The sequence below is a fragment of the Rousettus aegyptiacus genome, unplaced genomic scaffold (genome assembly GCF_014176215.1).
Source record: "Rousettus aegyptiacus isolate mRouAeg1 unplaced genomic scaffold, mRouAeg1.p scaffold_m13_p_10, whole genome shotgun sequence".
NCBI lineage: Eukaryota > Metazoa > Chordata > Mammalia > Chiroptera > Pteropodidae > Rousettus > Rousettus aegyptiacus.
The window spans coordinates 42,807,400-42,834,142 of record NW_023416285.1 but is presented as its reverse complement, the minus strand read 5'-3'; the positions used below and the strand labels follow the sequence as shown (position 1 = coordinate 42,834,142).

General features: G+C 32.7%; 1 protein-coding gene and 1 pseudogene across 10 annotated transcripts in view; one reads left to right on the top strand and one right to left on the bottom strand.

Annotated features, from left to right (window-relative positions):
• WDFY3 (WD repeat and FYVE domain containing 3) overlaps positions 1-26,743 on the bottom strand; it is a 223,490-nt gene that overhangs the window by 108,078 nt on the left and 88,669 nt on the right. For all 10 annotated transcript variants that reach the window (XM_036227766.1, XM_036227765.1, XM_036227769.1 and 7 more), the window contains 8 exons: positions 24,264-24,373; positions 20,602-20,763; positions 16,591-16,783; positions 15,373-15,559; positions 13,344-13,510; positions 6,299-6,766; positions 5,355-5,456; positions 2,659-2,852 (listed from right to left, as the gene is read on the bottom strand). In XM_036227766.1, coding sequence (XP_036083659.1) covers positions 2,659-2,852; positions 5,355-5,456; positions 6,299-6,766; positions 13,344-13,510; positions 15,373-15,559; positions 16,591-16,783; positions 20,602-20,763; positions 24,264-24,373 — 1,583 coding nt within the window. The remainder of the gene's footprint in view (positions 1-2,658; positions 2,853-5,354; positions 5,457-6,298; positions 6,767-13,343; positions 13,511-15,372; positions 15,560-16,590; positions 16,784-20,601; positions 20,764-24,263; positions 24,374-26,743) is intronic.
• Positions 12,563-12,681, top strand: LOC118609075 (annotated as a pseudogene).

Below are 26,743 nucleotides of genomic sequence, written 5' to 3'. Positions count from 1 at the left end.
ACATTTCTATGGAGCACCATTTACTGGGTACTAGGCACTTACGTTAAGTGTTTTTATGAATTAGTTTTTTTCATTCTCTAAATAATCCTGTGTTGGGCACTATTATTATTCCTACTTTGTGCATGAGGAATTGAGGCCCAACATGATAAAATAACTTGCCAAAGGCTGTACAGCTTACATAATGGCAAAGGCAAAATTCAAACCGAGGCAGTCTGACTGTGCTACGCATGAATTTAACTATGACCTTACTACCCCAAACAGCAATTTGAAATCTGTTTGCAGATAAATGGGCTTTTTTCTCTGTTTGAGCAACTGGAACACCATGGGTATCTATTATTACTCCAGGCAATTTATAGTCATTACAAATGAGAAGACCATTTTATTAATATATCTCATACATTTCTAATAGTATTTGAAAAGAAAGGCTATATATAATTACTTTTTTGAAATATACTGCTTCAGAAATTATAAAGATTTCACTGTACTTAGCTATATTTTATTATTGTAAAAGATAGGAAATATGCAATCTGTATGAATAAGTAAAATTTAAAAATACAATGTACTCTTTCCATTATTCTGTAACCAATAAACTTCCATTTTTAACAGGATTTGGTAATAATATAGTTTCCATATCTTGCCAAATTTAATAAATTATACTTATATTTGCAATATCAACTCATATCAACACAAGACTTCATAGCTTTTTAAAAATATATATATTATAACTTAATCTGAAAATTAAATGTAAGGGCAAGAGTTGGTTATGCTTGGGTTGAAATTCTGACTCCCACATTAAAAAGCATTTTACCAAGGTCAGTTAACCTTTCTGTGCCAGAGTTTCCCTTATGTAAAAACGAGACAATAATAATAACTTACTTCACAGGAAATATATGAAAAATCCTTAGCAAAGCGCCTGGCGTATAAGCCCATCACCACCATCATCATCAAAAAACACATTGGGGGGAACTAATATTATTTTATATATGAGGAAAGGTGAGTTCAGAGATAAATAAGTATAAAATCATATCACTGGATAGAATTATGATAGAGGTTAGAAAAACACTGCTTATTAATCTTTGGTCTAATACTCTATATTATGTACTTTTAGATAAGTCTACCCCCTACCACCTCAGAATGGGCAATCTTACATTATCAGAGCATAACCTAAGTATTTGAAAAATTTCAAATAGCATGAATAATTTAACACCCTGCTAATTAAATAAACAACTAATGTAACTAATGATAAGAAGCAAACACTAAAGTTACAATCAGATGTAGGTGCTAGTTAGACAAAATCATCAGCTGTACTTGAAACCTATAAAATTTTATGAACCAATGTCACCCCAATAAATTTAATTTAAAAAAGACCAAAAACCCCTCATCAGCTACATAAATATAATGCATAAATATACTTACAGCTGCAAAAATATCATGCATACTATTCAAATTTGTGCATCAGAATTATAAAATACTACATGTCATGGAATGCTGGGTTTGTGCACAAATAATTACAAATTAAATTACAAAGGTCTGTGGTTGTGTCAATTGAATGGAAGCAATGAGAAGCAGTTCTAAATGTAGCAAAAACAAAATATGAAATTGAGATCCTCCAAATCCTCCTTGCTATCACCCAACATTATTTCATGCCCTCACGGCAGTGGAATGCAGGAGCCAGCTCATACTGGCTCTGGGGAGCCAACTGTTATGTTTTTGGAATTCTGCATGCCAGTTGTTAAAACACAACCACTAAAAATTAAGTTCAACAAATTTACAACTAAATAAATTATTTTAACACAAAAGTAGTAAATATTCAAAGCTTACCACTTTCTAGCTGTTTTCTACATTTTACTATTAGCTATGCTACTGCACATCTCTTCTCAATCTATATTCAGTAACACATTAGTTTCCTGAAACAGGTCACAGTGGGCATATTTCTACCATGGAAATCAGTAAGTGCAACACATCAGGACCCCTGTGCCCTCTTCCATCTGAGAGTCATTTATTACCATTTACCAGAACAATACTGCCTTAAAATTACAGGTCAGCTAATTACCTCTTGTTGGCTTCATCTAACAATAGTCTATAAATCCAATTAAAATGGTACCAAGAAAAGAGGAAGACATGTTAAAAAAAAGTTGGCAAGCTTAACATCTTTTGAAGGCACTTGTTTTTTTCTCCTTTCAAATATACAAAGATTTCCTAATATTGACATGCATGAGGTGCTCTTTCTTGTTTAAGAGATATACTGTGGACAGATTAATGTTGCTTTTAAAATAAAATGCACATTCAAAATTGTCATTATCAATCAAAACAGGATGAAATATACAATAGCATAAAAAATGCAAATTTCTCATTACTGATGAGAAAGTAATTGAATAAGGCAAAAGTCAAAAGAAATACATGATTCTGGGAAACAGCTATACTTTCCGTGATGTCTGTGGCAGGAATGGGGTGAAGATACTAGGAAAGGAAGTCAGAGAGGAAGGATATGGAGTCCTGAGGGCCTTGATGGCCAGGTTAAAGACACTGCTATTATTATTTTAACATAATTTCAGACTTGGAGAAAAATTGCAAGAATAACTCATAAGTTTTAAGTCACGTAAAAATAACCACAGATTTTAATAGTAAAAGAGTAGTAATAACACACATTAAACTTACCCTTAAAATGTCAGTCTTCAACTGCAATTCTGTCGGTGGGGCTGAATGCATTAAGCCCAGGAGAGTGCCCATGTCATCATCCCCATTGGGAGACAGCACCAACTGCTGGATAATCATCAGAGCATGCTGCCGACACTGAGGATACTTCACTATATTATGAGCACATCTTGCACCTCCAAATTCTCGGAAAATTCCTTGGTGAGAAAAAGATTAAACTTTGATGTTTCTGTATCAAGAGTAACTGAAAAGAATGCAAATAAAACTTACACAACTTTTTCACTTTTTAAATTACAATACAAAACTGCACTGTGGGAAGTCAGCAAAAGCATATGCAAATTTTCTCTAGATTTCCTTAATGCAAGACCAATACCCTAATATATTCACCATGTCCAAATTCTCCAAAACATCCATTCAGAAATTTCATTAGTAGACACCAAAAAGAGCCAATATTTATTTTTATGTAAAGGCTTTAAGTTGAACAACACTTGAAATCAATTTATGTAAAAAGGCTTTCAGATGAATAAGACCCCCAAATAAAGGAGATTTAAACAAGGCTTCCAAATAGTAACAAGTAAAGAATAGAATAAAATTACTTTACGATGAAAAGTAAAATTACAAGGAGTCTAACATTTTGGTTAGGGGTTAGGTAGAGCACACAAACTAAGTCATCATACTACTCTAAATGCCTTATATAGTTGATTTATTTAATCCTCATCCCGTACTGTACAGATGAGATGAGACATACAGAAGTTGAGTAATGCAGCCACGGTCACACAGCTGGCAAGCCACAGAGTAGGATTTATGCCTAGATAGCTCAGTTCTAAAGCCTGTGCTCCTGTCCACAAGTGACAATGTTCTCATATTAAATACCACCTTCCAGGATAAAAAACAAACAAACAAACAAACAAAACAATGAACAAGTGATCAAAATCACTAATTAGTATTTCCTCCAAAGTAATCATTCCATCCCTTATGTTTTTAGAGTATCTTGTATATGCCACTATTATAATAGATCATGATCAGTCTTTGTATTATTTGTTTATATGTTTGGTCCCCCATTAAACTTGGATTACCTTCTGGATTGTATTTCAAATGTTTCCTGAGAAAATAAATGTTTGCGCATTTTGCTGTCCTCTTTATTTAGTGACTTTCTATTTGCTAATTTTTAAAGAATCATATGACCTTGAAGTGAGTGTAAGTCATGTCCTTGAGATTTAGCACATGGAAGGTCATGTTTTCTTACTTCCTGGATGTCAGTCAGTGCCTATGAAATAATCATAATGGCTAATACTTACTATGAGCAAAGCACTATTTTAAGTGCCCGAGGTCACATAGCTAGTAACAGAAAAAAACTTTGTAAAAATGTCTGGCACTCTAGGACATGTATTAAGTGACTTTTAGTCATATAGAGTAAGCTATTTACTCAGCTACATTAGCAGAATTGTTCAGTCCCTCCCTGTGTAACTCTAAGTCATGCCATCAAAATCTCATTTGCCAATAAATTCTTGTTAGTATATCCTTATTATGTTTCTGACTATCTCAGCCAACTAAACCTAGTTTAGTGGAAATAGGAGATTATGTATTATACCATGGACAACTTGTTAATATTGTACCCATTAATCTTCATCATACTTATTAATCTTCATCATACTTACTACTAAAGTCATTCAACTCTGTCTTGGTATTTGCCCAAACGCATTTAAATAATTACTTATACAGTTATGTGTTTACATCTTTCTCCATCTTTCAAGTAAAGCTGTAATTCCTTTGGAGCAAGAATTATCTTTGCATCTTTAACAACGTGCATTGTGCCTGGGACACACATTTTATTATATTATCATTGTTTTTTAAAAATATTTTTTAAATATGTTGAATATTGAGCTATTCCACATTCAGGCAAATAGGTATGCATTTGTGCGTTTGCTAGTTTGATCATTCATTCATTCATTCATGGCTTACCATAACATTTAAAATACAATTCAAGTTCTTGGGCAAGACCTAAAAAAGTTCCATGTGATCTGGGCACAGCCTACTCATCTGATCTCACCTCCCTATCACTTATTCCTCCCAATTGTACTGACATTGTTGCCTGAGAGGTTTCCGATGTTGGCTAAAATTTCAAGTAATAGCTTTAAAAGCAAAAGTGACATTTTATAAATACAATTGGACTGTCCATTAATTCCAAGTAGAAAAGAACTGAAGAGGAGTTGAGATCAAAGATAAAGCAAAAGATTTAATGAATCCAATTTACCTGGGAGAGGCAAGTTTTATTAGAGAATCATTTTTCAATATATCCCTAAAATCATAACATTATAATACTATAATTTGAACTACTAAAAATATTAAGAAAACCACCATATGAAGCAGATATTTTGAAAAATATTTAAATAAGCCAAGTTATTTGACTAAGAGTCTGTATTATGTAAGTAAAAAAAAAAAAAGAAATAAACACAAGGCACACTATAAGGAATAAAACTTAAGAACATATTTTGAAATAATATGTTGCAATATTTTGTCATTAATATACTTAATAAAAGTCAAAAAGTACTGCATTTCTAGAGACAGGATAGTATCGTCATTGAAGCAATAGTTTTTTCTCTCAGTGAAAAGAGCATTTCAGAAGCAAGAATCATTAGAGAAGATTTAACCAGAGGTAATATCCTTCCAAAGCATTTACTAGTAGCTTTTCTAAGTACCTGCATTTGTGTTCGATCCTTGAAGAAGCACAGTCAAGGTCTCCATAACCAACAAAGCCAGGTGTTTTTGGTCTTCAACTGAACTATTATTTCTTGAGTCCCCTAGAAAAAAGGATCAAAGGTCCAAATCACAAAAGTTATAAACTTATTTTTTTCTTCAATTTTGTTTTAATAATTTAAAAAATATTTCTTCAATACTCACTTTTACCACTAATACAAATAATAGAATACAACCTTTAAAAATGATATACATGTCTACCAGCTCCCAAAAGTAAAATCAAGAATCCATGTTTACATATTTTGCTGAGGCTAGAAAGTTATAGTTATCTAATAAATATTAGAAAGGAAAATGCCAATCAAAGTTAAATGTATTCTTCTCACAGGGGTTTTCCTAATGGAGGCGATCAGCAGGAGAACGTTAGATTTTAATGTACCAAAAAAAAAAAAAGTTTATGAACAGTGCTATCTATTTAACTTGTTTTAATTCATTCAACATACTTAATACTTAACTAACTGCCAGATACTACCATGCTTTTAGCAGATTTATCACAAAGGATGAAAAATATAAAATGTAAGGTACATAATGATAATATATGTGTATATATACAACATCGCTAAGGAGAAATATTTATTTGCTCCCTATAATTAAAACATTCTGAGGCATCTAAACATCCCAATTGTTTCTCAAAGCTTTTAAATTCCTCCTAGAAACAGAAGGTAGAAGACGCTAGTCATGTGGATCAAAAATGTTTTCCTTAGTTTTTACCTTAAATTCTCTTCCACCACAGTGACATATTTCTAATACAGTTTAAATGGACAAGTTAACTGAGAAATATTCATAAGGATGTCACAATTATGTACATTAGTAAGTCATTCAAATCAATAAACAAATGAAAGGCAAAACCCTCTTGTCAAATAAAGATAAAATTGTGGAAAATGCTTACCTTGTTCATTTAGTGCCTGAGTTGGATCCTTCAAGAGGGCAGCATATTTGTGCAAAAGGTTTACCATGACCTCCAGAAGGCCCACCTCCCTGAACACATCTTTAAATATGCAGTCATGTCGTGTAAACTTAAGAAGTGTTTTCATTGCAATAATGCTACAGTGGTAAGAGGAGCTAGATTTTAAGAGGATGCTAACACTAATAAGTTCTTTACAAGGGATATAATTTAAGCTAAAAACGACAAACTCCAACATCTCAAAGTATTTGTTTTGTACTTCTGGGAGTTTAGAAATCTTTTCTGCAAACTGTGATAGTGTGTGCTGTGACTCTAGGATGAAATAATTGGCATTGTCAGCCATGTAAATATTTGTGATGGCATCAAGGATGATTTGGGCAAGAAAGTTGGTTTTTGCTTTTAAAAATGCATTCTGAAGGACTGCAAAGGCCGGGACATTTCTCACACTGTGACCTAAAATGGAAAACAAGAACACAAAAGTAGGTGCTACGTGATATTTTAATCACGGCAAACTAGTCTATTTAAACAGATCATAAACTGTAACATTTATCAAGTATTTACTAAGAACACATTCTGTTTTCTTAAAAAGGTCTTATTTTTCTTCATCGAGTTCGATCTTTTAATTAAAAATAAATGACAACACTGATTACACTTTTAATGGATCATTGAGAATATTCCGACTCAAGAACAGTAGAGATGAATCCTAATAATTTAAACATCTGCCTGTTCTAGAGAGAATAAGGCATATTACATAGGTTCAGGCTCGGAGTTTGAAAATGTCAAGGACTGTCATGTTTTATTACCTGCAAGACTAACCTGACTGTAAGAATAGTTACCTCTCAATCTGAAAAGAGTTTCAGGGTGAAGAAGTAACAGGCTTGAGAGTAGCAAGAAAGGCAGCAGGAAAATAGAACGGGGAAATTGTCTAATTTCCATTTTCCCCTTTATAATTACAATACTAGAACTTTCATAAATTTTAATTTGAAAATTTAATTTGTTTTCAAGCTTCAAGTGCAACTTCTTTACATATACATTTGTTAAAGCAATTTATGGCCAGCTACTAGCTATATTTTTAAACATCTGATTTTCAAACAAAGAATTAATAAGAGTTGAGATTAGGGTAATATAGGAAAATGTGGATTTTTACAAGTTACTTCTTCAGTATTTGGTTTTAAGTGATGTCACTGATGAAAAATAAAAACCAACCCCAAGAACTGTCCACCACAAAGAGCTGAATTGAACATAACATGTACATATACACACACACAATTATAAGTCAAATGTAAAATGTGGCACTCTCTGCATGCAAAGATAATACTAGAAAAGCAGTGGTAAGCAGAACATTTGGCTCTTAGTACTTTCTTTTTAGATAGAGTAATGAATCAGCTCTGATCCATCCTTAATTCTAGCTGGGGCTAAATCATCTAGGGGCCATTAGCACATAGTTAAGTGACCAAGGAACACAGGAACTTTAACTGGTCTCCATGTCCAACTTCAAGAGCAGAGCATTTTTACCAACTCAATAACCAATCAGTCTTATACTACATGTACAGCTTTTCCTGTTACTAATCTAGAAAAAGAGATTTTCTATTTGTAATATCATTTCCAACTTTAGTAGATCTTATGTACAATGGAACTAAACAGAATTTGATAATTTGTCTATCAGGAAAAGAGTTATCTAAAGAAATGGCTGAATAATACCAAAATAAGCGGCATACAAATTTGAAGTATATTTTGAATGCTAATGTTGTCAGTAGTTATATTCAGGACTGTCATAGCCATTAAACTCCTATAATATTCAACTGGGAAAGGAGAATAATAATTAAATCTAAAAGATAATTAAAAGACTGTTCTATCTATATGCAACAGAAATATCCCTTAAATAGTGACACATAAACACCATATATTTTAACTAAACAAGTGTATCCTGTATAAATTTCAAATTTTGCAATCTGGTATGCAAATAACTAAAAGAAATAAAGGTGAAGTGAGGAAATCATTTTAAAGGATGACGATTATCTCATTACTCTCAAGTCTACTTAAGCAGAAACAAAAGAAATTAATCTAAGGTGTAGAAGGATATCCATATATACAACAAAAAATAGAGCTTTCCTATTTGCAGAATCTAACAAAAATGTAAAAGTGTATGTTGAGAAAAGACCCTGAATGATATAGGCATAATTAAAATAAAATAAGAATAAAGGTCTAAATAAGAGAATGCAAGAGTTTATTCAGTAAACAGGCACTAAACCTTATTTTTTAGATTCTAAGTCATCAGAGTTATGCAGCACTATAGAGGATGGCTCTAAAGAGGAGAGATGAATAGATGGGTATACAGTTAAAGACACCTATGGTAATCCGGGTGAGTGATCTACAAAGCCTCAACTAAGGTTATGGCAGTAGGGCTGGCAAAGAAGGGAGGCAATCGATAAATGCTTTAGGAAATATAAGATAGAAAATAACGACTGAAATATATTTGCAAGTGACCAGCGAGAGTGGAGGCTGGATAAACAATCTGCAAGATTACGTTCTAACAAGCCAGCTGAATTATTAGCCCCGGCCACGTGTGTATCCCACACAGATAAAGTGGACCAAGAGCTCTTCAAAGCACGCCCATGATGAAGACTGCAAAACACTTCAGTTATGAGCTTGAACAAAAATACACAAAAGTATATTATCCTCTTATATCAGTGCTGCCAGAACTAATGTGTTATGAGAAAACCTTTGTAAAGGTGAAGTCACAGAAGAGTTCTGAAAAAGACAGGTATGGTCTTTCCTTAGGAAGAGATATATTTTCTATTAAAAAAATATTAAACACTAGCTCTGTTTAGGGAACAAATTTGAAAGCTACAGAGAGCTATGAACTATAAAGCACAACTTCACAATGGTGTTTCTGAACAGTTAAGATAAAAACCACCATGGAGTGATTAAACAGCAGGAGTATTTCTTACTTAAAGGAAAGGACTATTACATCTTACTTTAATTTCCTTCTTTAGAAAAAATCTCTCTGCTGGTAGGGATATGAAGTTTTACAAAAGTTCTTGCTATACAATAAAGAAACAAGGCATTTTCAAGCTTTGCCATACAGAAACCAGTTAAGTTTACGAGCTTCATTAATAATTCAGTTTACTTTTTCTTTTAAATTTTATATTTCTATACGGTTTGACAATCTAAAACAGCGCTAAAAATAATGTATAGAGCAAAATAAGGCAAACATATTCATGTTTCCTCTTGTAAATGTAATTATCAATCAATGGGTAAAAATTCCTTGGTAAAAGATATTTGATTTTCATAGGTGATAAAAGGGTAACCAGTAAAATCAATATATTTCCCAAAGTACTCTGAATGAATAATCAGACAAAACCCAAGATAAGTAGTACCAAGTATATCAGAATATACACAATCCTAATTTATCAACAGTCCAAGCCAAAGAGTTAAAATTTGTAAAGGACTATCACTGCCTCATTTGGTCAGTGCTACACATGACATAGTCACAACTGGCTTTCCTAATCTCCATTCCTGTACAACAGTCCATCTCTTATTCAAAACTAGATTAATAAGAAATGTACCAAAAAAGGCCACTAAAATTAATCATCAAATTTAATAGTCGCAGGTAAAAAGGGATATTTTAAAAATCAAATGCATTTCTATAAATTAGCAACGACCAATCCAAAATGAAATTAAGAAAACAATTTCATTCACAACAGTATCAAAAACATTTAAGGATAAATTTGACAAAAGAATCAAAAGTCCTATAAAATATATACTATAAAACATTGGTGAGAGAAAATAGAAAGACCCAAAGAAATGGAAAGCTAAATGTTTGCGGATTAGAGGACTCAAGATTATTAAGATGTCAATTCTCCCAAACTGATCTATAGATTCAATCTATACTCCCAATCAACATCTCAGCAGGTTTTGTTGGTTTCGATAACTGACATGATGAGCATTAAATTTAAATGGCAGTTCAAAGAACCTAGAATAGCCAAAATAATTTTGAAAAGAACAAAATTGGACAACTTAAATAACTATTTTGAGACTTACTTTAAAGATACAGTAATCAAGACCATATAGTACTGGCACAAGGACACATTAACCAATGGAGAACTGAGAAAGGGTCCCAAATGTATGGTCACTTAAGGTCTTTTCAACAAAGGGTCCTGGCACACTGGCATATCCATATTGGAAAAAAAATTCTTACTTCCTATCATGTATAAAAATAAACTTAAAATATATCATGGACCTTAATGTAAACATTAAAATATTAAACTTCTGGAAGAAAACAGAAGATCATGAATTTGGCTTAAGTAAGATTTCATATGAAGCAAAACCTATAAAATATTTTAACACTGTTAAATGGACTTCATCAAATTAAAACTTGTTCTGCAAAAGATGCTAATAGGAAAGAAAAGGCAAGTCAAGATGAGAACATACAAAACATACACACGCACAAATTATGAAGGACTTATCCAAATAACTGGAGAACTCTTGAAATTCTAATAAAACAAACAATCCTATCAAACACTGGGCACAGAGATCTGAACCAAACCAAACTAGAGATCAGATGACAAATAAACACATGAAAAGATGCTCAAAATCTTTTCGAAAAATCCAAATTAAAAAACACAATTAGATACTATTACACACACATTTGAATATCTAAAATTAAAAAGAACACCATCTAGTGTTGCTGAGGATGTAAAGCAAACTTTCATACACTGAGGATGCAAATGTGAAATGGGACAGCCACATTAGAAGGCAGTTTGGCAGTTTCTCATAAAGTTAAACATATATTCACCATATGACCCAGCAATTCTACTGCTGGTATTTTCCCCAAACAAGTGAAAACATATATCCCCACAAAGACTTGTTTTATATGAATGTTCATAGTAGCTTTATTCATGATCTTTAAATAAACGCCATCAGCTGGTGAATAGATAAACAAATTGTAGAAGAGCCAAACAATAAACACTATCCGATACTAAAAAGGAACAAACTTCAGATATGTGGAATAACACGGCTGAATCTTAAAAGTGAAAAGAGCCAGACACAAAAAACTACATACTGTATGATTCCAGTTTATGAAATTCTAGAAAGGGAGAAACCAAAGCAGATCAGTGGATGCCATGGCATGGGGTGGGTTAGAGGGAACTGAATGCAGAGGGGAACAAGTCGATTTTTAGATATGTTGATATGGTAGTGATTACACGACCATATACATTTATGTAAACTCATGATTAATACTACAATAGATTTCAACATATGCAAATTATACCTCAATAATGTTGACAAAAAGACATATTCAATATTCCTTTTATATGAAATAGTGCCATATCCTTTAGTCAATACAATAAGTCTACAAAAAGTAAGCCATGGGAAATAGATAATTTTGAGTTATAAATGAAGCTCAAAATGATTTAGCATGATCCATTCTTTTTATAGAATGACATAATTTTTTTGACGACAAAATTGAAATTTAGAGAGGTCACTCATGGTCAGCTGAATTCAGACTTGTAGGGCAATGTGCTTTCTAGTTAAATTGCTCTAACAGACACATGTTATGGGTTCTCACAATAACTCCTGAAGGCGCTAGGTTATGTATGTATTAGCTCTGTTACAGATGAGACATCAGGTAGATAGATGAGGAAGGTTAATTTTGCTACATAATTCTCTTGCCATAAAACTATACTACTGTAACTAGCTATTATGCCAGTGTCATGATCAGATTGAGTAACCAATGAAACAAATCTAAAATAGGAAGTAAATTGCTGAGCTATTTAAATTAATTCATAGAGTTAATTATGAAATATTCAAGATGTAAATTCGAAGCTTTTTGAGTATTATATTTTCTTAATATTAAATAAATGAAGCCTTAAACTGCTCAAGACATGCCTGGATTTCTACTTATTGCACAGAGACGCATTTAAAAAGTTCCATACAATTTACACATTGAAGATTTATCTTATTGCAGTGTTTGACAACTCCAATCTAAGTCAAGACTTTTAAGTATAATTTTCTCCAGGATTAAAAACTTATTACTGCTGACTTCTATATCATGAAATACATAGATAAAGTATTGTGAAATTTAAATAAACAGACATTCTGCTGTTTTTTGGCTGGTTAAATCCTACATACAAATATCATAACTGTATTGAATATTTAGTAAGTGACAACCATGTAAAAGAAACTATTAGTGGCCTCCGAGCTCAATTACTTAAGAATAGTTATTATGCATTAAAAAAAGAAAAAGTCTATGGCCATGCTACCCTGAACAAGCCCGATCCCGACTGATCTTGGAAGCTATGCAGGGTCGGGCCTTGTTAATACTTGGATGGGAGACCACCTAGGAAGACCAGGTGCTGTAGGCGTAAAAAACAAAAAAATAAGGGACTATAAACTGACAAGGTCTTTGCAATCTGTGAGGTCAACCAAGGGTTGCCTCATCTAAAAATAAATAAATAAAAATAAACAGTAAAACTAGCTTGCACTCTAATGTAACTAACTAAATGTTATTAACTGTACAGTAAGTTTTCTTAGTAAAAGATCACTACATGAGGAGCCAAAGTTAGGAAATCTGAACTATATAATTTATTCTCTGACCTGAAAGAAATAAGGTAACTTCTTTGTACCTAGGTTTGCTTAGTTTTAAATAAAAGCACTTACACTTTGTGCCTCTATATCTATCTTCCACAGATATAGAATCAAGAGAGTGAATCAAGGTCCATCATATAAAGTGAAAATGTGCAGTGCCAACATTTCAAAGAGGCATGTTTAGATTATTAAATTGTTTGTATGTTAATATGTAGTAAAATATAAACTTCGCTGTTTGTTTTTATAATATTTTCATATTATTTTCAAGTATTTAATCTATTAAGAATGTTGCTCAAGAAATTACAATATTAAAAGCACAAACTTTAATGAAAAACAGGCGACATTTTTACAAGTAACATGAATAAAGAGCAATCAATGTCTGACTACTTGATTTTCTCTCTTTGAGTGACTCAAAATAGGGAGAAAAAATAAGACTCACCTTTCCCTGCAGCCTGAGGTACTGCAAATCCAGGCAATAAAAAGGGTGCCCCTGTGGTAATACCAGCTGGTTTCAATTCACTGACACCGTATGTTGTTAGGGAAGTTATCAGATTAACCAGATCTTTCAAGGCATCTTTGGATTCTGCCTCTTTTGCTTGCTCCAATCTAGAAAAAGTATAATTTCTTATTTTTTCACTTTTGTTGTATTCTCAGATTTAATATGGAAAGTTTTCAATTTTTATATGCAATAAATAAATGCATAAAGTATTTACAATTTTTCCCATATAAAAATATATTATTTTTAAAACTCTACAGATTTTAAGACATTACAGTGTACTTGAAAACAAATTTTACCAAGTCAGATGTGATATAAATGCTGATTTTGCCACTAGTAGTGTTATTTTAGGTGAATCACTAATTTCTTGTAGAAAATCTCTATAAAAGAATTAGATTAAATATCTCTAAGTTCCCTAAAGCAATAAGGTTATAAAGTTTCATTGCTTACAAACCAAAAATCTTATTTCTTTCCAAAGATATTTTCTCTGTTAACAATATTTAAAAATGAATTCCTTGGGAAGAGTTCTAAGATTTTACCTGTATATCATTAATTTGGATATTCTGATTTGAATATATTTAAATAAAATTCTGAGTGTCTAACAATTTTTGATAACAATCTTAATTCCTTTAGAGGAACACTGGAGTCATCATGACATTATCTTTTGACTGTGGCTTTACTAAGGACACAAAATGGGGTGTGAAAAAATATTTTTTTAAAGAATAAGATTTATTGGTGTTCCCCAATTGGCGAATGCACAAAAGTAGAAAAGAAAAAGTATGCTTAGCCTCACAACTCAAAAACACTGATCTATTTTTTAAATTTGTCTTTTTTTAATGTGAAAAGTTTTGTTTTAATAAGTTATTTTATCACATATAGAATTTTGAAACCTGTTTTTTTTAATTTTTATTTTTTATTTGCCAGTGTTATACACATATTTCTCCATGTTAGTATAAGCTCTCCATAGATACGTTTGCAATGGTCATGGAGAGCCAACCACAGATTTGGGTGGAAGGAGGTGGGGCACGTAGTAGAAATCAGAATATAGGAGTACTACAATACATATAATTTTGTCTAAATTTAGGGTTATATCTTTAGGATCAATCATCATAAGTGAAATTATGTCAAAGAGTGCTGACATTTTTTGAGGCTTTTGGTAATATCTGGTCAGCTCACGTTCTCAAAGGAATTAACCAATTAACATCCCTCGAGTAATGTGAGATAGTTATTCATCAGCTTTCATATAACCTCATTTGTAAATTAAGATATGGATGCAAAATCACATTTTTGGGAGTTGCCTAGTATTAAGTAATAGCGATTAGGTTAACTGGTGTTAGAAGTAAGAAATTTAAAAAATAGTGCTGGTTTATAATAGATCGAATGACTTAAAAATAATTGATGGCCCAGGAATAACTAGTGAGGCATGAGTATCTTCTTCCTAATAAATTTGTAACCAGCCACTTCCATATATGCCTGGAATATTTAGAATGAAAAAGTAGACTAGTGAAACACTTTAGACTAATTTGTTTTATATATACATCTGTAAGGTCTCATTCCAACTACATAATTATTCTTGTTATTAACTACATTAATAACAATACTCAAATTATTAATAGGGAAAACTAAAAATATAATTAAGTGAGAAGAGTTTATACTTTAGGAAGATGCTAATTAGTTCACTTAAACTCTACTCCCTCAGCTACTCAAGATTTAAGATTTATTCTTCTTATCTAACCACTAATTCCACCCCACCTGCACCCTGCATTTGACAATTTAACTCTACATTCATGTTTTGTACTATGTTGGCAGAATAGGAGGAATAAAAAGAAGTGATTAAAGCCAAGAGGATAAAGTATACATTAAATAAGTGATTAACTGATTCCTTTTTTCCTAACCACAAACTACACTGTTTCTTTTGATGAAAAAGACTGAATAGGCATTTAGAATATGTTATTAAATTGTGGGGTTTTACCTAAGCAAGAGATCAGAAAGGAAATTATATCCTTGCCATATCCGGAAATCATCCAAAAGAGTTTGGGAAACATCACTAGAATCTTTGAGGAAACAAGAAAGCCCAGCAAACATTTCAACAATTTCTAGGGGAGACAGGTCATCTGATTGCTGCATATTCTGAACACATGTAGATAAACATTCTTTTTCTGTAAGAAGAAATAAATATACATTATTTATGTCAATTGCTTAAGAACATGTTCTTATTCTAAACTGCTGTTTAACGAAATATTAAATTTTAATGTATCTATAAAATACTGTAAGATAATGTTATATTCTAAAAGGAAATATAAGATTCAAATTCACTGGGAAAGTTGTGCCTCTAAGTAGTAAACAGAGGGTAATACAGGAAGTGCCGAGAAACACTTGACATCTATTATAGCTTTTACATCATATTTGGATATTTTACATTAAACAAAACTGCCCACTGTCAAATATTTTTGATCTTTTTAAATAATACAATAAAAGGATAAAATAAAATAAAAAACTGTCTTCTAAGTTTAAGAAGAGAAATCAAATGATTAAAAGTTTAAATTAGAGTGAATATAGACCAATTAGATACAGAAATACTTCAGGCAATAAAAATTAGCTTAAAACAGTTATACACCATGACTAACTGTGGATATTGGAGGTATTTGAAAGAAGACTTTTCCTTTCTTATCTTTAATGAAATTTACTTGTCTAAAGAAACCATTTCACGTAACAAATGCTGAGAAATTTAACACAGTAATGAAGGCAAGAAACAGAATGGACACCTTCTCCCTAGTGCTGATAAAGAATGCACCTAATTTCATTTATGATGAATCATACAGATTATATGTCTACTTATGAGATACCTTCAGAAAGACTTTTAACTATACCATCTCAAAAAACTATTTTCAGTAAAAGAGAAGGGAAGAATAGGCTATGACATAGGACTTACATTATAATCGAACATTTACATGACAATGAAATTATGTTAACTCTGCCTATATCCATTCATTATTTGGATGAAAATTTCTTAACATTTGAAATTCTTCACAAATAAAAAAATATTTTTTTTTCTGGCAAAAATAGATTTTAACTTTAAAATAGAATCTTTGGAGAACTGAGAGATAAAAATAAATCTGTCATCATAAGAAAAAGAGAAAAGTGGAAGAAATTTAGAGCACTTAAAATGAGCACATAAAAAGATATTCACCATGAATATACTTTACTACATTGACACTAAGACCGTGACGGGATATGGTCATGAGGACTTCTCCAGCACTCTTTCTCCAAGGCAGGTTATAGGGGGGGCACCAAGAGGTTATTGCACTGAATAAAAGCTGGAGATCATCTTTTTGAGCCAGCTCCTCCGCCGGAGAAACAAAACTGCAGAGTTTCACTAAGATCTAAAAAAGAAATAAAAAAAGAAAAAAGAAAAAGAAAAAGAAAATAAATGTGTATATAAATAAATGCATGGTTGGGGAAAGGGAGGAGCTGGTAAAGGACAAGATCTAACCATTAAAAATTCTGAAAGTTCCTGGTTAACACTCACGATACCATGAAAGCCATCATGATGAGTGCTCTAACATAGGCAACATTTAAAGACATCTATAATTTAGAGATTATGGTAAGACAGTAAACCAGCTCTACTTTAATCAGCTTATTTAAAAACATGTTCTGTGTTTACTATCTTCTCTTCACCACAGTATTTTTGCATACCTTACACTGAAGTGGCATAAATCAATGGTAACACTCAAGGTCAACGGTTTAATTTTCTAGTTTAGTTTTTTAATTCTTAGTTTGTCATCGGTGCAATGTAATTGCCTTCTCTAAAATGGTTAGTTTTAGAGACATGAGAAAGTAAAACATGTCTTTAAAAGTAGAAGTATTTTCAAATTGTTTCAATTTTTATAAAAGCAGAAGGGAATAATAGAACGAAATCATCGTAATTCAGAAGTTATCTTTTAATTACATCTAATAGCCAAAAATCTTCTAAGGCCTCGCTTTTTAAGAAGGTTCAAAACTTCTTAAACTCTAGAATGAGAACTTATGCCTAAACTCTGATTCGGAAAATATATAACACACAAGTGCTCGTAGCTCACAGCCTGCTACTTTGCGAATTTAGCAATGGTTTTCACAATTGAGGGATTTTTTTTCTTCTAATTTCAATTCGGTGCCAGGAAAAGTTAACTTTTCTTCTCTGAGCTAAATTCTATCATTTAAATATTTTAAAATATATATAACGCGAATACAGTAACAATAATTTACAAAATAATTTTATTGTCTTGAAAGAAAGTACTTCATGAAATTTGAATATTTCAAAATCTGTGGGGAAAACTACTACATAGAAAAATATGAAATATCATGTTTTGTCTGAATAAGCTAGGTCCTGTTATTGCTATTTCCTTCAATACAAAAATTTACTTAAATACAAGTTTTCTAATTTATAGATGCTAAATATCAGGAAGAAAAAAAAGATTAAGAATTGAGGCATACAACAAAATATTTATAAAATCAGTATTACAGGCATTCTTCCTACAAAATAATGCCGGGAGAAGCTGTTGGATACTGAATGTCCATTAATATCGTAATTAATATGTATATCTTTTCCCATATGTGTCAAATGCAACAAAGATATATGCTCAGAAGAGTACAGTTTCGATTTCACTTTTTGATGGTTTTCACAATTCCCTTAATGTGATTACAGAAATGGATGTCATTTCTATGATCTGTAACATAAAAACAAACCCAAAAATAAAATAATGCTTTCTAAATCAAATCTTTGTTCTCAAAAATAAACTGGATTTAATTCCTTGAATTTGTTGACTCTTAACTGGTTCTTAAACTTTAAAGGGAAAAAAAATTCTTATAAATAATCTAGTAAAATCCTTCACTATACAGACTACAAAACAAGTATCTGCATTTCATTCCTCTTCTGCTCATATACTAACACGTCTATTTGTAGGGACTCTGTAACAAAGTCCAGCCAACAACTGTGGCAGAGCAATAACTGGCCACATCAATGCAAACAAAAACAAAAAAACAAAAACTAAATGCCTATGTGAAGCAGTACTGACTGGAAAGGTCCCAGGAAACCATCTGTCACGTAACATAAACTAGGGATTTCATCTATTAAAAACACTGTGTTCTGAAAACATGTAATAAGTTTGTCTCCAATGATTTGCTAGACAAAATGTTGAAAACAGTGTCCAGCCTGTGATGAGACACTTAAAAAGGAAAGTGATGTGAGGCGCTAAAGGAGCCGGGGCCAGGAGGCGGGAGCCAGGTTACCATCACAGCTGTGCTCCTGCTGTGGGTCACGCCACGGCTACCAGTTTCCGTACCTGGGGAGTTTCCTTTAAGTTCTCTTTTGGTCCCTTTTGGCCTTCACACTCAATGATTCCAATATGCTAAAATGAATCTCACGTTTAATTGAAAGTCAGCACCCAATGCTTTCAGACGTAAAATGTTTTTTAAGTTTTAGAAAAAAAAATCTTTGCTATATTTATTTATACATATAAAATATAATTTATATGTAAATTTGATTTCCATTTATTACATAAAGCATTAATTACTTCTTTAGAAGGGCTTTATTGAAATCTGCAAAGACTCATCTGTTACATTTATAAACACTGTCTTAAGAGCAGCTTTAATTCCTTTGAGATTTACTCCTCCATTTTATTCCCATTGCTTTTCTTATCCAATCTAATCTGAGAGCTGGATAAACCTGGATTCTAATCCTATTTCTGCCATTTGCTCACATTACCATTTTGGGGGAAAACAAAAGTTCTAACATCTTGAGTTTTCTTACAAATTATATGAGAAAATAGATTTAAGTTAACCACTAGCACAAAAGTATCTAATAAATCAACTGTTCAATAAATATTTGGTCAATTAATATTTTATTGATAATCCTCTTCTCCTTTCTAAAACTGCCTCAGCCTTCTTCTCTTCTGTCCCTTCACTGCTAGCACCTCTACAAAGCCAAGTCATTCCTACAGTAAACACCCCAGAAACACAAGGTGGGATCCTCATCTGTACCTGGCTCCACCTTATCCACCGCTGATCGGTGTGTCCCTGCCATCTCTGTTCTCTCTTCCTATCCTGCCTGAGGATGGTAGTGGCGGTGGCGGCCACAGACACAATCACAGGTACTTTTATTTCCTATCTACTGTGTCCTAAGCAGAGAACTGTAGCTTTGTGTATTATTTCATTTAATCCTCACAAAAAAACCTTTAGGTAAGTATTATTATCTTCATTTTAGAGATAAGAAATCTACATCTTAGGTCACATAATTTTAGGGAACTGGATTCAAGGTGTAGGGTTTTTTTTTTTTTTTTTTAACTGAGATGAAAAAACACATAACAAGCAATTTATCATCTTAATCATTTTTAAGTATAGAGCACAGTAGTGTTAACCACATGCATATTGTTATGCAACACATCTCTGGAAAATTTTCATCTTGCAAAACTGAAACTTTATACCAAATGAAAACAACTCTGTTCTCCCATCCTCCGGCCTGTGAAAACCCCTACTCTATTTTCTAAGAGTCTGACCATGTTAAATATATATAAGTGGAATCATGCAGTACTTGTCTTTTTATGTCAAACGTGTGTTTTTTAATACTATATTAGTCCCATGGGCAGACTGTACTGTTTGTAGTTTGCTTGTTTTGAAAATTCCCTCCCAAATCAAAAGGACAATATTTCCAGACTAGCTAACAAAGTTCTGTTTAAACCTTTGTTAACCACTAATGCTATTAAAGGAATGGTGGTAACAGTGGGAGAGAAGGGCTTTACAGGAAAGGAACAGAGGAGGTAGCAGCAGCCCCTAAAATAAACTATTTTTTATAAGTTAAATATTTACAGGTCAGGGACTTCCTGCATAGAGACAGCAATAAAAGAGAATTTATTACCGGAACTTAATGATTATCAATAAAAGTTTTCCTTGCTTAGTTCATTTCAGAAATGTTATTGCTATATCGAAGGTAATCTTAATAGATGAATCTGTCAGAGAAACAAACTTGTTAAACCTGTCATTCAAATATTCCTCAAAAGAAGTGTACAGGTTCAAGAAATGTGACATTACATGAGATAAAGGAAATTAATAATAAACAACATGAAATACTACAGAAAATGGAATAGACAGAACATCTATTTCGAAAATGCACCTGTTTCACTTTAAAGGGTAGTATAGATGGCCAGGCAAATGGCAGCTTCCATACCTGTACAAAAACTTTCTGGAGTAGTCCACGACGCTCTGCTAGAGGTAGCTCATTCTGTGCACCTCCAACTGCCTCAGGCACATGTGGAAGGTCAAAAAACAGATATAAACATTTAACCAGGGTGGAAGGCACTGACATCGTTGTCATGCAGTCCACAGTTTTCTGGAAAACAAACCAATAAATAAATGAATAAGCAGACAGAGAGACAGACAGATATAACTGTAATTGGTACAGCTAAGTAAGCTCACAAGGTTTGAGTCAGAAGTTAAATCATTATTAACTCCCAAATTTTAACCCTCAAAATATATCTCAACATAACTTTTGAAATGCCTGAAAACTGTTTTAAAATGACTCCATGCTGACAAATACTTTTTTCCCATTTGGACAAATTTGCTTTAATCAAATAGAGATGTTTGTTATTTATCAAGTTTACTATTTATTTATTAAGAGAAAGCATGTTTCAAAAAACATAAGCTTTAAGATTTAGGGGGAAAAAATTTAACCATGAACTTGGACATACTAATTTTGCTGCACCTCACTTTTCTCTCCTATGGAATGGATATAATGGTACATACTTCCTAGGGTTAATATGAGGATTATATAAGATAATAAATGCAAAGACATATTAAGAACTAAATTATGTATTATCAGTTGCTTATCACTTTAATTTTACTGTTATTGTAGATTGATGGGGCTGGAAGGACATGAGGGATATAACCATCATTGATACAAAGAAGAATCTGTTATTTTCAAAAATTTCTAGAGAAATTCCAGACCTTCTTTTGGTGAACATTTAACAGCATTGTTAAAAAGTATGCTATCAAAATTATCAAAAAATTATCAAAATTATCAAAATTTTTTCCGTGGTGCAGTTTGGAATAAAAAGTTTTTCCATGCTAGAGATCAACAGGTTGGCACCATCTGTTCGTTAGTTTACTGACTTCCTCAAATATTTATTGAATGTCAGGCTGTATGCTGGGTGCTGGGCATGCATCCCTGTCCCTCAGAATACCGTGGTCTACTAGCAGAAGCAGAGTGAGTCAATAACCATGATTTAATCTTTTAAATGTAACAGTAGTTATACATACAGGCTAATGTAAAAGGAATGATAAATACTGCCAGGAGTGGAATGGAAAACTGTAGGAATTAAAATAAGAGGGAAAAGATCACTTGGATGATACATAGGAGGTTAGACAATATGGTACAATATGATTCAGGAACATGAATCCAAAATTGCCTACTCCTGAAAAGCCACAATCGTAATGGCTAATCTTTAATGAGTGTTTACTATATAACAGGCATAAGGCTAAGCACTTTAATTTACATTATCTCATCTATTTCTCAAATCATCCCTTATGAGGTAGATTCTATTACTGCATTATCCTTACTTTACAAATGAAGCAACCAAGGCTCATCACTTACATACCCCGCCTTAGGTTATAGAGCTGGTTATGTGGTCCACGGTACATATGTTCAATGACCTATGCATATCGTCTCCCATTCTAATTTGACTCTTATTTTGTTGGCACTGGAGACTCAATGAAGTGTTACAAACAAAGGAGTAACAGAAACAGAAACAGATTTCAGAGAATTAGCTGGTGATAGTGTAGAGCATAAATTAGATGTAAAGAGCAGGAAGGCCAGGGTAATTAGGAAAGTAATGCAGCAAACCATATGACAGATGGGGCCGGAATTATTGCAGAAGCATGATGATGGAGAGGACAGAGAGCCTGAACAACAATCTCCTGCAAGATCTGACCCTGCTACTGATATTAAAAACTCTCTGCTCTTTCACTGTTTATTATTTCTAGATGGCCAATGTCTTCATACATCAAATGTTCAGTTTAAATGTCTGCTCATGACTGAAACTTTCTATAATTCCCCATCTTTCCTCCTATTCTGACCCTCAAAATTTATAACTCATATTTCTATTTTCATACCACTACATATAACCCATTATTGCATTTAAAGGTATTATCTTCATCTACTTCATCTCTGTCATCTACATGTTGATTCAGAAACCATGTTTTAGTCATCTCTGTATTTCACTGCTGCAAACAGAAAATGGCATACAAACAAAAATATCACCTCAAAACACAACACCAAATTTTATTTTAAAACATCTTTTTTTTCCCAGTTAAGATTATTGGTAGCTTTCCCTTCCTATTAAGCAAAGTGGTATGACTTTTCATTTTTATCTTAAAACGGACAGATTAAAAGTATAAGTTGGTAGTCAAACTGGTAATTGGTAACACTTGTAGTTTTTTAAAAGTGATTAGGTTTCTCCTGATTCTTTATTTTTAAGGTGATGTAACCATGTGTGCACAATTTAAGTTAATCTACATTTATTGACTTTCAAAATGTGTTAGGCATATTAGAAACAGTTTCTGCTCACAACCAAGAAAGAGAAATACAGCACCCACAGAAAACAAATAAAACTTAGAAATATTACAATTAAAAATTATTGGTTTATGTGCTATTCTAAACCTAATCAAATTTTGGTACAGTACTATAGCAGCATTTATAACTACCATCGACCAAAAATAAAACTGGTATTTTGATGGTCATAGATACATGAAAATCATGGTCTACTTTAGGACTATATGAAAGTTACTTAGATGAACCTCCCTTTGCCCAGCACTAACGGTTTCTTGGGATGCAGGGTTCCTATGCAAAAAATCCAGAAAATACCATGTAAATAAGAGCAAGTTGGTCTGATTCCTTTCCTGATTTAAAAAACAATCAAAAATAGCGAGCAAAAAAGGAAACAATCGTTCCAATGGAGGAAAAAAGTCTACATGCTACTTATTTGGAGCTTGTGACTAGTTTTAGGATATAGTTACTAAGAGATATGCATTGTTTCTGCTGTGACTGGTGCCACAGTCACCTTTCTAAATTCCATTATTAAATAATGTGAGGTATTTAAAAGCCCATTTTAATTTAGACAACAGTCATTCTCAAGGTTGGTACTGACTTTGATTGGTAATTATACTCTGGATTTTAGAAAGTTAAATAAATTTCCTTCATCCCCAAAACATCACAGGCCAAAAATCAGGTATTCAAACAGCTCATAAATGAGTACTAGCAATATGTACCATGACAGATGCTTAAAGCTGATTTAGAAGGGGGAAAAAAGCAATCTCCAGGATAAATCAAGTGGGAAGAAATAAACATTATACTGAAAATAACAATATTTTCTGTAAAAAATAGAAAAATTTCAAAGTGTTTTCTGGGTAATTTATTTCTCATTTGCTAAGTGCCTTAGATGAACCTTAGATGAGTCTTCTAAATCGGAGTTTCCCTAACCCGGGTTACAGAAGTGGTGGCCTGGGCCTGATGAAGTCAGAGCTCCTGGGCTACTTGTCTCCAGTCACAGGTGAACCATTTCTTTGCCCCATGTGCTGTACAAATGGTATCAAGTTCTCTGTCTGTTATGACATGACAAAGATAAAAAACACTGCTCTAAGTTAGGCATTTCCTCATGTGTAAAATGCATAAAACATCAACCTCTTAGGGATGTTATGAGACGCATGAAATAATGTTTAAGAAAAATTAGAAGAATACAGTGATTGTCATAAAACCTTAACTGGCTATAATAAATTTTGTTACAAAATCCATAAAAAAAGAGGTTGAGTAATCAAACTTGTAAATAAAGAACTCACCTGACCAGAGGATGCTAACAAATTAATTGTTGTCAGAAGCATCCAGCCTCTACTGGCTTCTTCACTCTGATTGACTTCTAGGAATTGGACTATGGCCCGACTTGCAGCCTCTATAATACCAAAGAAAAGCTATTAGAGATGTGTGTGTTGGGGGAAGAGGGAGAACGGGGAAGGGGAAATCACATATAAAGAGGTTTTTCCTTAAAATTTGCAAAGAAATGATCATTTACTAAGTACGAATTACATGCTCTACATAAAACATGTTAAAAAGAGCAATGTTTTAATGGTATACATTGGCCTTTATAGCATATCATCATATCAATATAGAAATGTAAAAGTTACCTTATATATTTTAGGAAAAAGCATGTCACAAACTAGTCAAAAGAGTCATGGAATAAAATTTGAGGCAAGCCTGCTTGGAAAACAAGTACAGGTACCCCCTGCTTCTGACGGTTCACATTAGGTTATTTCGTTTTCACAAAAGACCTGCATCAGTACCTGTTTTCACTAACCAAAATAAACTAGAAAAGGATTTTCGCTTTTACTACAAAAAGAGAAAAGTGAAAATAGTGCTTGGCGTTGATTTTGCAGGGAGCTGTTACAGAGGCAGCACATTCCCAACAGTGGAAGTGACAAAACCGAGCTCCTTCCCCCAGGAACTACAAACGGCAGCTCAGCATCAAGCTGCCATCGTTTTGAACTGTGTCTATGAGCATCTGTGCTTTCTCTCAGTTTATTTTGTGCATCTATTAGCAAGATGTAACTTAAGGTATTGGAAAAGACAGAGATCTTGTAAGAGTGTTAATGTTTAGTGTAAAATTGGACATAATTAAGTGTCTCAATCATGGTGAACAAGATAAAGACATTTTGCATGCGTTGAACCTGCCTGGGTCCAATATTCATACTGTTTACATGCAGAGAGAAAGAATCTTACAAGCAGCAGCAGTTACTATTGGTTCTGCTAGTAGCAAAGTAGTTCATTTAGGTGGTATCCAGTAACAAATAAAATGAAAATTCTGTTGCTTGAGTGGACTAATGGGTAAAACATGGTGTGTTTTTATCATATCCTTCCTGCTTTCACTGTATGATAGTGTTACTTATGGTTTTATGTGTTATTTGGTATAATTCAGTAAGCTATGTTAAAGGTCTGGGAATACTAATTTTTTTTTTCCCCATATAAATTAATAGTAATTGCTCTTCACTTACATTTTAGCTAACAAAAGGTTTCGCAGACAACCTCCATACTTTTGGAGAGTAGGGGAAACCTGTGTATATTTGTCTAGGAAGTGGGAAGAAAAGGAACAGAGTTTAAGAGAATAGTATTAAAACAAAAGTGTAGTTAGAGGAATCAGCCTAATATGTACAGATGAAGACAAAGAACCGTAATAACTCTGGGTTAACATTCTAAAAAGGGCATTATGTTGAGAATTAGGAGTTTATATCAAACATTAACAATAAGAAAAAAAAATCCGACATCTATTTATAAAGGAAGGTAAGCTAAGGGCTGTATTTGACTGCGCAAGAGGGAGCAAATGTAGTTTCTTGAGTAAAGTGGTTGATGAAAGGATTACTCTTAGACTATTAATTTAGTAGCAACATACATGACAAACTGAAAGGGTAAAGAGACGGGAGGTTGGGGAACAAATTAGGAGGCTGCCTTGGTGACACATATAGGGATGACTTGAGCAGTGACAGTAGGAACAAAAGGCCTTGAAAGAATCATTCGGAGCACTCTAACACTCACTGCAAGAATCCTTCAAAGTGAATTTAGTTGATTATGTTTTTAAAGATAAGGGAAAATGGATAAATCCCTAACCAACCACTTGATTTCATCAGCACAGAGTTTGTCTATTTTTATATTGATAAAACATGATGAATTTAAGTTGTCAAAAAATAAGTTCTATCTGTTTGAACTAACTGGTAAGTCATTAATGTATACTTAACACACTTTGTAAAGACAGACAATGTAAAATAAACAATTTTGATTGCCTTAGAGGTTTTTGTTTTCATTTAAGACAATCAAGATAAAAGTATTTTATGAAATAATTGAATAAATACAAGACTTACAAGACTTACATATGGTACTGTGCTGGGCACGGTTTTACTTTATACTCTTCCATTAGAAGGAACATTTTAATAGGAAAATGTTTTATTTTTTATTATCTTTTATACCTAGCTATTCATTTATTTTTAACATTTCATTTTTTATTCCCCCCCCCCTTCTGGTAACCATGAGTCCATTGTCCATGTCCATGAGGCTCTGTTTGTCCTATGTATTTGTTGCTTTTAGGTTTATATCCCACATATGTGATACCATGTGATTTTTGACCTTTTCCGTTTGTTTTATTTCGCTTAGTATGATTTTTTGAAGGTCAACCATGTTGTTGCAATTGACGGTATTTCATTTCTTCTTATGGCTGGGTAATATTCCATTGGGAAAAGGTTTTAAATAGCTTATTTTTACTGAATCTTCACAGTAT